A 13,078-nucleotide genomic window follows, 5' to 3' on the forward strand; every position below is an offset into this window, starting at 1 on the left:
ACTATAAATGTGCATTCTAATGACTAAAGTTTGGGAAATTCTGTTCTTGGAAACTATTGCAATAGGAGTAAGGAGGGTTTAGTCCAGGCTGGGTTGATGGCAGTGAACACAGAGAAGGCTCTGATAGACATCTAAAGGGAGTTAAAGAAGAGGACAGTTATCTACCTGGGATATTTTCTGCACCGTTCCTCAGGATGCTTGTGGCTGTAGTAATAGAAAACTGAAATCGAAAAGGCTTGTGCAATACATTGAATTTATTATCTCATTTAACAAGAAGCCCCAAGGTATGGTAGCTCCAGGATTGATTAAGTCAGTGGCACATTGACATCACTAAGGACTTGGCTTCCTTCCACCTTCAAGCTTCAGCAAATAAGCTTTGTCTTCTTGGCTGCAAAGTGGCTGGCATGGTTGGAGCCGTTCTATCATGACACAGGATGTTTCAGTGCAAGAAGAAGACATCTCTTTAGGAGATGAAGAGGGAAAGATGAAGAAATTTTCCCTGAAACATCTCCACCAAAGGGGCTTCCTTCAGGAATCATGTCACATATCATATGTAATCACCGCAAAGGGGAATCAAATGACCATAACTAACCTAGACTAATTAGGATTTATTCTCTGAGCTAGGGATGGAGATCTTTTCCTCAAAGATGGGTTTTTCAAGATAATAGGGGTTCCATTTACAAACATGGCTGGTAGGCAGTCAACCATGTCTTTTATAATGTATACCAGGGGCTCTGGAATTTCCCAGACTAATGCTTAAACATGAGTGGGAAGTTCTTAAGACTCTGGGTTTTTTTTTAATTAAAAAATATATTTATTTAGCTCTTCTCTCCATGTGTTGGATTAAGGCAGAACGGAATACTTCCACTGCAAAATCAACTTCTGGTTTAGTGATGCACATTGAGGGTGCAATGCGGAATGTCTGAGGAGACAAAGGAGAACAGAGCAACGGATCGTTAGGGAATCAATTGTGACTTCAAGGAAATGCGCTAGACTAAGAATCCAAAATCTAGTTTTCATGACATTCCTTACATTTCCCTCTTGGGTTGGTCTCCTCCCTCCCCAGTGCTGTGTCCAGGCCATTCATCCTCCAGTCCTGTAAAAATTCTGGCACCATCTGCTCTTTCCCTTTTCCTCTTTGTCATCTGCTGACCTCCTGGTCCTTCCACCACCTCCACTGAGCTCTTAGGCTTCTATCTACAGTCCACTTCCACCATCACCCAGGGTGACAAACTCGTGTCTCAGTTTCTTGATGGCCACGACCCCCAGAACCTTCATCTGTGCTCCTCCGCATCTGTGCACACCCGAGGCCAGTGCCATGAGCCTCTTCTTCACTAGGAATGTTTTGATTTCTGAGTCCCATTATATCTGCCTTTTCACCAAAACTTCAGTCTCCTCGTTTCTCCATTATCTTCTAGTCTGTCACCCCACTCAGATCTCTTCCTCCCTTTCCTTCCCAGCTTGGAGCACATGGGTGATTGAACTACTCTCTCACCTGCCTCCTCACTTTGCTTGCAATTCTACCCTTCTGCTGCTGCACCCATACAGCGAAGTCCTAGTTCCGATTGAAACTATAATTGAACCGCTGTGCTCCAACCCACAGAACTGAGAAGTGGTAAAGAATCACACTGCTGGGCAGACTGACACTGCCAGAAACGCAGGGTCCTAACTGCTGGTGCCCTAAATCTTGTCCTCTGTCAGCTTCCTTTCCTGTTCTAATTTCTCTTCTTCTCAAATTCCTCACTCAACTCCTACACCCCTCACATTACTTCATAGACAATCTTGCCTCATGTTTCTCAAAAGCTGTCAGGTAAGACTTTGCTTGCTCCCACAGCCATTCTTAATTTCCTGCCTGAAGGCTCCGAGAATGAGGTGTCTCTACTAGTCACCTCCAGATTTTCCTCCTGTGCCCTTGGCCCTTGAAGATCCCATCACCTTCCCTCCAGGAGACATCCTGTGTTCTCTTGCATCTTCACTTTCTCTTCCACCTCCCCTCAACTTATAAACAAGCAGGCTTAAAGCTCTTGTGACCCAAATCCAAACCGCAACAAATAAAACTGTGTCGACCTTCCTGGTCCCTTCTAGCCACCATACAAATGCTATCCTGCCTTTCATCAAACTTACTAAAACTAAAAAGACTGGTTGATGCTCATTGGCCATTATTTTTCACTCTGCCCTCCCTCTCTTCACATTTCAACCCAGTGCAGGCTGGCTTCTGTCCCATCAACCTACTGACCCCACTCTGCCTAAAGCTGCTGGTCACCTGCTAAGTGGGGAATCCAATGGGCTTGTCCCAGCCCTTATGTTGCCTGGCCTTCTCTGCTGCATTTGCCTCTCTGGTCCCTCCCTCCTCCTGAGCCTCTCCATTCTCTTGCTTCCATGACTCCACCCTCTTCTCGCTCTCCTCACACGTCTCCACCTGTTTTTTGTCTCCATCCAGACACTTCTTATTTCACCTGCCCTTTGAATGTGGACATGACCCAGGTGTCTAGCCTCATCTCACTGAGTTTCACATCTAGACTCCCTTCCTGGGAGATCTCCTCTCACCCCTTCTAAGCTGATGACTCCCAAATTGTGATCCTCAATCCTTTCCTCTGAGCTACAGACTTATCTAGAGAAAGAAATGTCCAGAAACACCTCAAACGGAGCAATTTCAAAGCTGAACTCACCCTCGAGTTCCCTAAGCCAAATTAGGCATGAGGGGTTCATCCGTGATGCTCCTTCTTCCTTCGCACCCAAGTCCCGTGCATTTCACTTCCAGAGTCTCCTCTCTCCCTACTGCTGCTGTTCGAGTTCAAAGAGCATCAGCAGCCCCCACCGGGACCCCCAGCCTCCAGTCTTGTGCCTTCAGGCTTATCCTCATCAGAGGACAGATTCAGAAATTAGACTGCCTGAGTTTGATCCTGGCTTTGCCACTTACTAGCTGTGTGGCTTGGGCAATTCACTTAACCTCTCTGTGCCTTTTTTCCCATGTGTAAAACAAGGATAATAATAGTACTTATTTCATAGGCTTGTTGAGAGCATTAAATTAGTCAATACATGCAAAGTGTTTAGAACAGAGTCTGACAAGTAGTAAGGCTTCTTACCATTACCACTCGGTGCAGCCAGGCTCTTGGTCCAGCCAATTAGTGTGCGTGTAGCCCTTTGCACGCTGCTGCATTTCTGCATGTGCTTTGAGTATTTACCTCATTCTTTAAGGCTTAGCTTAGCCAGAATGACTGGCTTAGGAGTCCCTGTTCTTTCCTCCTCTAATATCCCTTTTTATAGCTATAGATAAGCTTCATATTTTGTATTATGATTTTCTGTTTATGTCTCTCTCTTCTGCCAGCTCCAGGAAGAGAGGGACAGATCTTATTTATCTAGGACCCAGCTTAGCAACTGCTGCTTAGTACTTGAGTGTGTGCCGCCAGATAACTAAGGAATAACTAAGCAAGTAAACAATTCATTGTTTTCTGTCTTTATAAGTTGCCTGTCTCAGGATTTTTCATCATTAAATTACTCTGTCTGATCTGTGCAGAAAAGTATCTGTGACCAGGACTAGAAAAGACTCATCAAGTATGTCCCAGCAAAAGTGCCATTCTGGTTTTGTTTACTGTGGTTTGGTTTGGGCTGGGAGAACTTTAAGTCTACCTGTTTACAGGCTGAGGGGAAGCTGAGGAAAAGCTGCAGATACGAGAGGACACAGGTCTGTTTGCTTAAAGGGAGGGGGGGTCGAGGGTCAGGAGCGTGGGTGAACAGGAGAGATGCCTAACTCTCTGAACCTTTAGGAAAGGAGGTAAGAAGTGGCCCTGGGGACAGACAAGCTCATGAGAGACCTTAGCTAATAGCTTCCACTTTCTCTGAGAAGAACGAGGCAAGACTGTTCACTGACATAGAGGGAGAGGCAGGGGTGGAACTGAGGAACTGGGGAGAATGACTCATGTTTAAAATGAGAAAAAAAGATGACAAAGGCCAAAAAACAAATCAGGGGAGGAGCAGATGTCACCCTAAATCTTAAATCTCTGCCCCGGGGCTAATCCCTGGAGAGGGTCCTGCTGGTGTAAGGGGCTGAGGAGCAGATCCTTTTATAGAAGCAGTAGCAGCCCGTGCCCAGGGATAGGGCCACGCTGGGCCCCGACGGGGGAGCTGGACTTGGTTTTCCCAGGAGTGGGGCAGGGAGAGATTGATCTCCGCCTCTCCCCTCCCGAGGGTGCAGGGCACTGGGAGTGGATGACTTTGAGTTCTGCATGTGGGACTCAGCCCCCACCTGTCCTGCAGTCCTCCGGGCCTGCCAGCGCTATTACGTTGCTCCTGGCCATGGGGGCCACTAAGGCTTAGCAGGCTTGGGGTTCATGAGGTCAGAGCCCAGGGCTGAATTAAAAACGACCAGGCTCGCTCTTACAGAGGTTAAAGCTAATTCACACATGAGACAAACTTCTTAGGCATGATCGTTATGATACTATTATGACCTACCCTGTAAGCCCTCTGGCTTGTCTGTACGGCCCGTTTATGCCGTGTTAGACTGTTAATCTGTGTTTATTCCGCACAGAACCGCAGTAACCAAACTATTTAGACACAGCGCCCCCTCGTGGCCTAGTGGCATCACTATTTTTTTCTTTTTCTTTTTTTTAATACCTGCGCACTAAAACCGACACGAGGTGGAACTGGGTCCCCTAGCATAGTCGTGAAGTAAAAGGACCAGCATTAGGACATCAGGGAGGCACCTACTTAAAGCGATAGGTAAAGATCAGCCCTTTACTTACTTGAGAAAAAATGCCGCCTCTGCCAATGAGAAGCCCCATGCATTTGCAGTCCTGGTGGATTTGATTTACTTCTTCACAGGGAAGAGGCTGGTGGCTAGCCTGTAAATACATTTAAAATTTTTTTTTATATTTTGCATTTGAATGATTAAAGACATTATTTCCAAGAGAAATAAAAAGCAACTCAAACAATCAATGCTCTTCTCTCTCAATCACTCTCTCCCCCGTAATTGAATAAAGCTGCTAATTGCTGGATCAGATTTCTTTGTTGGGGGAGGGTGTTTTTAAAAATATTTGTTTTTATTCCAGTTCATCCCAAATTCCCAAAGACAAGATGAATTTGAATGCAGATCGCCAGTGAATCTTGGCCCTGCCAATGGTTACCTGGGGAACTTGGTTCTTGAATGTCCATCTTTGGAGTCTGCTTTATTTATATGGAAAGTGTCCTCAACTCTTCACTTTGTTTTGTCCGTGTAAAGAGCTCATTTTGAAGTCCAGGAAATGGCTCAGAAGTTGCACAAAGGCACGAACAGTCCAAGCTTTCCCTGGGCTACGGCATGTCCCAGGCGTGGGACTGTTTGTTCTCACCTTCTCCGCTTGTGGAATTTGCTCTTTCTCACCCAAGACTTAGTCCCCCAGGATCAGGAAAGGTAGGCGTTTCGGGAGCCCAGAGGCTGTTTCGGGTCACTAGGCATCAGGAGCTGTTCTCTACTTAAGACTGCTCTGATGACACTGGCCCCGGGGACTTCTGAGTCTGTGACAAACACTCCTCCTAGCGTTGCAAGTCTGACTTAGTGTCTGTGTTGCCTGGAAGCCTTTTTCAACTACAGATATTTAGGCCTTGCGCCAGGCCAATGGCATTACGATATTTGGGGCAGGGCTTGGGCATCTGGGTTTGTAAAATGCTCTTCAGGTGAGTGGGCTGAGCACCGGTGAGCGGTGAGCGCTGGATGCTGTCGCGGCAGCTGGTCTCTCTGCAGCATGGCTGTGAGCAGCAGCACGGGGCCTGGCTCTCTGGTTTCAAATGCAGGAGGCCTGATCCTGGCTCACAGCCAGTCCCTGCGATCCTTGTGAGGTGGAGGAGGGCTCCCTCTGGTGCTCCCAGCTTCATTTTTCTGCTCAGGGCTTCCTGCCTGCCCTCTCTCTGGTCTGTGGTACCCACGCCCCTCCCCCACCAGCCCCCAATCCTTCATTCCTGGTTAGGTGTCAGTGTCCCGGCACAGAATCAAACTGGACTGCCCAGAGATGTTTGCATTCTTTGCCTGCTGAGAAGCTTTAAGATAAGGAAAATACTATTCAAACTTTCAGACTACTAGCAAAGGGAGGAACTGGGATGGCACGAAAGACTACAGTCTTCTCATTGAGGATAAAATGTCATCACGCACTCCTGCCTGCCCCTGGGCTTCTCATCTGTTAGAGAGAGAAGATGAAAATACAGCAAAATAACCCAGGGCTAAGCTGTGAGATCTGGGAAGAAGGCAGATATGGTTTGGGGGACGAGAGGTCAGAGGGTCAGAGGGGTCCCGGCACCGTCCGGAAAAGGTGCTCGAGGGGTGGTGGGATTGGTGGGGTCTTGGTGGATATCAAGGGTCTGGAGAGGTAGGCGGTGTTTGGCCCTACCCTGGCCTGGGCCATCATCCTCCCTGCCCCTTTGGCTATCTGATCACTCCCTGGCCTCAACTGCTCTGACTAACTGAGCATCTTGTATGCATCTCATGGGAAATCAAACAAGGCAAAACCACAGGACAGCCTACCCTGGTCCTGTGTGTAATTGACCTCTTCTTGTGGGTATAATGTACTTTTGTGTTTATGTATTTTGTTTCTTGGCTTTTTTTGAAGGGGTAAGTCTGCATTTAAACAATTATAAAAATAATCTACAGATACTGGGGAAAACCTCTTAAAGCAATATGGAAATACACGAAGTAAAGATGGAAAATTTCCCCTCCTTGGATCCCACTTCTAGGGACACTGCCTGTTGGTAATTTGGTGTGCACTAGACACCTTTTCTATGTATGCAAATACACTTATAAGCATATTTAAAAAATAAGTGGTACTTTATAATCTTTTGCAATTTGCTTTGAAAAATTTACAATGTATCTCAAACATCTTTCCATGTCAGTGTCTTCTTAAAGATTACTCAGTATTTTGTTGTTTGTTGGTAGAGATTTGTTTAATCTTTTATTGTTGGGCATTTATGTTGTTTTCATGTTTTTGTTTATAATTATAAATAATGGTGCAAACATCCCTGCTCACATCTATCTTTACACACTTCTGTGAGCATTTCCTTAGGACACATCTATAGAAATAGAATTGTTAGGTCAAAATGTCTACATGTCCTACTCCTGTGGGAAGGGTGGCCATGGGACATTCACTACTTACAGGACACTCCTCAGAAACCCTCTGTGACATTTCTAGATGGGGAGAATTTGGTTCCCTTGTGATGGTGGAAAAAGCTGCTGTTGACACTGAAGTTACATCTCTAAGTGCATTTAATTTATGAAATTCAATGTACACATTTGCTCCCAAAAAAGGAAAAAAATTTTTTTTGATAGATACAAATTTCTTTCCAAAGAGCTGTACCAATTCACATCCTCACCAGCAGCACATGGAGTGTTGATTTTGGGCTATGCTGGGCAGCATTAGACCCAAGTTCTGAGCTGTTATAATTATATGAACGTGGTCTGAAGTGCTGCAGGGGCCTGGAGTCAATCAACAAACACTTATAAAGCACTCACCACCTGCATATTTCCTGGCCTCAAAAGTGTACGATTTATTTAGGAGAAGAAGGTGTTTATATGTGAAAACTGAGTCAGCAAATACATGACTTATTTGAATGATCCTTTCAAAGGAGCTCTTTAGACAGTGAGTGCTGGAGGGACTCTTTGAAGGCTGGAGCCCCAGGGGAGAAGGAAAGGCCAGCTTTAGACAGGAGGTGTGATGAAAGTTGGATCCTGAAAAAGGAGAGGATTCCTGTAGGTAGGTAGACACAGAGAGGAGAGGCTGTGTCCCCTGCTTGGAGAAAAGTCTGAGCAATAGTTGGAAGTGGGAAAGTGAACAGCCTTGAGGGACAATGCATAGAAGGGACAGGGAAGCTCCTTCAGAGACCATGCCTGCAGCCACCAGAGGGCAGCGGGAAGAGGAAACAGCTCATTTTACACGTATCAGTTCATAGCGTGTTTCATTTTTCCCACCATACACTTTGCACATCTTTCCGTGTCACATGTATTTCTACGCCATGTAGTATGAATGTGTCACAGTCTAGCTTGTTCTACATCCATGGCCATACAGGAGGATTCTGATGTTTCACCATGACAAATCAAGTTCGATGGACATCTCTGTTCATATGTCTTCGAGCACACCGAAGTTGGGTCTGGATTAGTGGGAAAGGAGGACCCTCTCTTCTCTCGTGGGCTTTCCTTGGCGGAGTCTGGACTTTGAGGAGTCTAGATGTCCTTGAGGGAGCTCCTGGGTTGGGGGGCTAGGATGGACTCTTCTGAGCCTTAAAACAGCCCTTGACGGGGCCTCAAGCTGAGGATAAGTATGTTACGGCTGTTACTAGCCAGAGGGTCTAGTCTCGTATCACTCTTATTTTCCTACTGTTTTCCCTGATTTTTTAATTTTTTATTTAAAAAAAACTTTATCTTTTTATTTATTTATTTTTTTCATCTTTTTGTAGGGGAGGTAATTAGGTTATTCATTTTTTTAATGGGGGTGCTGGGGATTGAACCCAGGACCTCAGGCATACTAGGCATGCACTCTATCCCTGATTTTTTAAGTCCTGTTTAAAGCATCCCAGCTTTGTACTGGCTCTGCTGTGTGGTGTTAATAGGAGAGTCTTACATCCACGGTCTGGTCTGAGTATTGGAAGAATTGAGCGTCAGTCCTTCTAAACTAGGGTGATGTGGTGAGATCAAACAGCAAGCAGTCACCAAAGGGAGAGCGGGGTCTCCACGCACAGGAGTTAGGGTAAAGCGGGTGGTCTGACTACCTCTCCCTGTGCTGAGATCCCCCTCTGTCACTCTCCCCAGAGGATCTTGGCTTTGTTTTGACAGAGGACTGGGACAATTTCCTACTGCCGTGGACCTCAGGGGCAGCAGTAGAAGCAGTGGAAAAGATCTGAGAAAAGGAAAGACTCAACAGGACTTGACATTAGAAATAAGGGGAGAGAAGGAGCCACAGATTATTTTGTGCTTTTGAGGCTGAGGAATTGGGAGGAGAGTGGAGGGTGTAACACAAATAGTGAACTTGGGAAGAATAACTGGCTTGAGGGAAAATGCTAAATTCACCTGTGGTCATTTCAGTCTGACATCACAGTGGTGACGTCATCAGGAGGTCGCGTTCCTCCCTGGCTACTTGGGAGACTGAAGTCCATTCACAAACAAACAAATAGAAAACCCTATAGATTTTTATCATCCTCACCCCAAACCATCACCACAACCTTCTCCTGGCCCTTCTCTCTTACTTTCATGAGCTCTCTGGATCTCTGGACCTGCTCCCCCTCAAACAACTTCCTCCCTTCCTAATGTTTCTAACTCAAAATATTCAATCATCACCAATGCCCTTTGCCTAGTCTGGCAGGCATGGCATCAGCTCCCTCTTCTCACTGCTCTTCCTCACTCCTCTAGAACTCTTGATGGCATGCTAGTCTTTGCTTCATACCCACCCATCTCTGCTCATCCCTAACTCCTCCTGGCTGAGCCTTGCAGTCCTTGTGTGCTCTCACGCTGAGAAAGAATGACGTGAGCTTCAGCCGAGGGGTCCTGCTTTAACTCTTGCTGCCCCCAAGAAGCAAAAGAGAGAGCAGCAGGTCAGAACCTACCTTGTCCTTCACCATTTCTATGCCTACCATGAGCCCTTTGCCTCGGACATCTCCAATAATTTCAAATTCATCCCGCAGCTTAGCAAACTTCAGTAGCATATAGGTGCCCACTTCTTGGCTGTTTTCTTGCAGGTTTTCTTCTTTAATCACCTGTTCAGAGGAAGCCCCAAATGACCTTGCATTAAAAAAAGTTTTAAAATTGACAGAAACAGGGAGAAATAAATGCATGTGACCCTCTTTACAAAATCGGTACCAGACCAATAGAACTCAAAGTCTAGTGTGGTCCTAAGGCTTGGTAGAGGGGATGCATCCTCTGTATCTCCCTTATCCTGAGGGTTGGGTAAAAACCGAGGAAAGAACAGAAGACAGTTTTCAGTGTTGAGCTCTGTGTGGGCCCAGAGTCAGGGCACCTGAAGATACAAAAGGATTTTCACCTACTGCCACCCACAGCAGAGCCTTGTGACTCCTGACAGATTCGTGCAGTGTCCTACACTTATATCTAGCTGATAATGGTTGCATGACTCCAGGCAGAACTTCATGTTTTTAAGACTTATTTGTTTACCTAAATCCTCTCTATCTTCTAAATTGGTTGAGGTGACACAGCACTTAAAAAAAAAATAAGTTGGCAATGTCTAGAAAACGAAATAAATGACACATCCCTACACACGTTTTCTCATTTCAAGATTTTATCATATTTGAAAATACTTTTTAACTAGCAAGGGCAGCCTTTCCTTACTTTTAAATACTTTTAAATTTAATTTTTTGAATAAATGAATCGTGTACCTAGTTCAAACATCAGAAAGTACGGAAGTGTAGAGAAGAAAGAGCCTTGCTGACCCCTGTCCCCTAGCCACCAAGTTTCCCTCTTCACAAACAACCACTGTGATGAATTGCTTGAACATTCTTCCAGAAATACGTAGTGCTCATTTAAGCAAATGCTATTATGCATGTTAGCAAGGGCATTTAAATCTTTTTCAACAGCTGAGATCCCAGGCAAAAATCAGTGGCCTGGGGCTGAAAAACAGCTGAATCACCTGCGGGTAATTGCATGGAACTCGCTTGCTCTCTAGTCCTTTAATTTATGACAGTACAGCAAAAGTAAGGAAGACTAGACAAGTCAGGGCCAAAATTCAGCTGAAATCAAGGACAGCCGTTGGTAACCATCCATAAAATACCACTCAACTCACAAAGAAATTTCAGTGCTACTAACTAGCCAGGGGAATTCTTCTATTTCCTGTGTCTGTGAGGTTTATTATATATTACTTCATATCCAAGACGTTAAGCTCTCACAGTAGATCTTAAAAAGAGGGGGAAAGGGCAGAATAATAACTGGAAATCTAACTTAAATTCACGGACTAGTGATTAAGTCTTCACTTTAATAATTCGATGTGATAGAGTTCTGCCAATGGGTGTGTAGCTTTGGAGCAGTCTTTTTGTGGAATGAGTGACGGAATTACCTCAATCACTGCTGATCCAATGGCACAGGCCATGGGGTTCCCGCCAAAGGTGTTGAAATGATGCAGGCGTCTAGCCAAAGACTTGGCAATCTCTAGGGGAGAAAATAAAAGATGGATAAAGAGTGACACATCCCTATCTATAATCTCCCATCATGTCATCTGGACTATATTTACTTTCATGTTGCGTATGTATGTATAATATGTTTCATGGCATCACATCCAAATCATTCTTCACTCTCCAGATAGTGGATGTTATGTGAGTGTAATTGGAGATGTGAGTGTAATTGGAGATAGCACCTTTAGGGAGGAAATTAATCAATAAGGTCATAAGGGTGGGGCCCTAATCTAATAGGATTGGTGTCCTCATAAGAAGAAGAGACACCAGAGCCTTTCTCTGTGGAAAAAGACTTGTGGGGACACAGGAAGAAGGTGGTCATCTACAAGAGAGGTCTCACCAGAACCCAGCCCTACTGGCACATTGGTCTTGGACTTCCAGCCTCCAGAACGCTGAGAAAATAAATGTCTGTTGTTTAAGTAAGCCATCCAGCCTGTGATAGCTTGTTATGGTAGCCCGATCTGACTAATACAGTGAATAAGGAAAAATTGCCTATTTACTCAGTGAGACGTTTGATAACAAAATCTTTAATGTGTTGTGTGAATTGAAAAGTACCTTAAAACTTGATTCATGGGAATTTACATGGAACCTTCATTAGCTAAACCTTTTTCCTGTATTCCACTCTTGAGACTAAGAAGGAAATATTTGTGAAAAATATCATCTCAAGGGTTTAGTAACATAATTTCTGGACTGTTTCAGGGTGAGTATATGAATATATTCTTCATTATGTTATATTCACTATACTTCACCTTCTACATACACATTTTAGCACCTTTATTCATTCAATTAAAACACTGAGATAGTACCAGGCACTTAATTACCCTTTAGAGCCTCTGAAGTGTGCCTACTATGGTGGGGAAAAACAAACGAAGTAATTTTAAGGTTTTCAACAATAAACATTTCATAAAATTGTTTTCTGTAAAACCTCCCTAAAATGGGAAATACAGCTAATTCTAATGTTCATTTTATAGACTGCTCTGGTTAAGTGAGATTGTACTGTATTTAGCTGTTTTATGGATGATCAACAGTGAAAACTGTCACTCCGGACCTTGTGTTTATAGCTTATCAGTGTGGCAAGATCAAGTCAGAGTCTCCTTCAAGAATATGACTCCCTCGGAAACTTCAGGGCTGGCTTCGGGTTGGTTAACGAAGATCTCTCCTGTTGGTTTTGTCTTTGTGGCACGTTTTCCTAGACCCTGTTGGTGTGGAAGAGCCCTGTGTTTCATTATGGGGGTGGGAGAATTAGTCTTCCCTGCAGCAAGAGCAAAAAGGGCTACTTTTCTTCCACGTCTTCCACACTCTGGCAGACAGACTGTTTCCCCTTTTCACTGCTTAGGAAGTGCATGTGTAGTTCCCATCACTGTCTCCAACACACACAAGTCCCAATACACATGCTTTCTACCATTGCTGATGTAGGAGACCCAGAAGCAGGCACAAGCTGCCCGTAGTACCCACCTGGAGTTGTCACAACTGCTGCCATGGGAAAGCCATTCCCGATCCCTTTGGCCATGGTGACAATATCCGGCAGGACGTCATGGGTTTGGAAGCCCCAGAAGTGAGAGCCTAACCTTCCAAATCCTGTCTGCACCTGATGGGAACAAATCCAAAGTCACTGGAAACGTTTCAAGAAGTGTTGGTTTTCCTGGCTCCTTGGTCTCTTCTCTTTCCTCTTCTTCCATCTCCTCCTCCTCCTTAATATCATTATCACCAGCCATCTTCATCACTTAATCCTTGTACTGTTCCAAACAAAGCACTTAATCTGTGCCTGAGCTTTTAGGCACCAGGAGCCATTTACTAGCATTGTGTGACTATAGACATGTTTCTTAAGTTCTCTGGACCTGTGTTAACTCTGTTGAATGGAAACACTAAAAGCAGTATGTCCCAGGGCTGCTGCGAGGGCCATATAAACAATGCATGTGAAAAAGATCATGATGATTAATAATCCTTA

The 13,078-nt window shown here is 44.8% G+C and overlaps 1 protein-coding gene across 2 annotated transcripts in view; it reads right to left on the reverse strand.

Moving 5' to 3' along the window:
- Positions 1–234: 234 nt before the first annotated feature.
- AGXT2 (alanine--glyoxylate aminotransferase 2) overlaps positions 235–13,078 on the reverse strand; it is a 43,760-nt gene continuing 30,916 nt past the window's right edge. For both annotated transcript variants that reach the window (XM_010955541.3, XM_010955540.3), the window contains exons 10-14: positions 12,586–12,718; positions 11,016–11,107; positions 9,559–9,708; positions 4,743–4,841; positions 235–922 (exon numbers count right to left, since the gene is read on the reverse strand). In XM_010955541.3, coding sequence (XP_010953843.1) covers positions 815–922; positions 4,743–4,841; positions 9,559–9,708; positions 11,016–11,107; positions 12,586–12,718 — 582 coding nt within the window. In that variant the 3' untranslated portion in view covers positions 235–814. The remainder of the gene's footprint in view (positions 923–4,742; positions 4,842–9,558; positions 9,709–11,015; positions 11,108–12,585; positions 12,719–13,078) is intronic.

The sequence above is a fragment of the Camelus bactrianus genome, chromosome 3, assembly GCF_048773025.1.
Source record: "Camelus bactrianus isolate YW-2024 breed Bactrian camel chromosome 3, ASM4877302v1, whole genome shotgun sequence".
Taxonomy (NCBI): Eukaryota; Metazoa; Chordata; class Mammalia; order Artiodactyla; family Camelidae; genus Camelus; species Camelus bactrianus.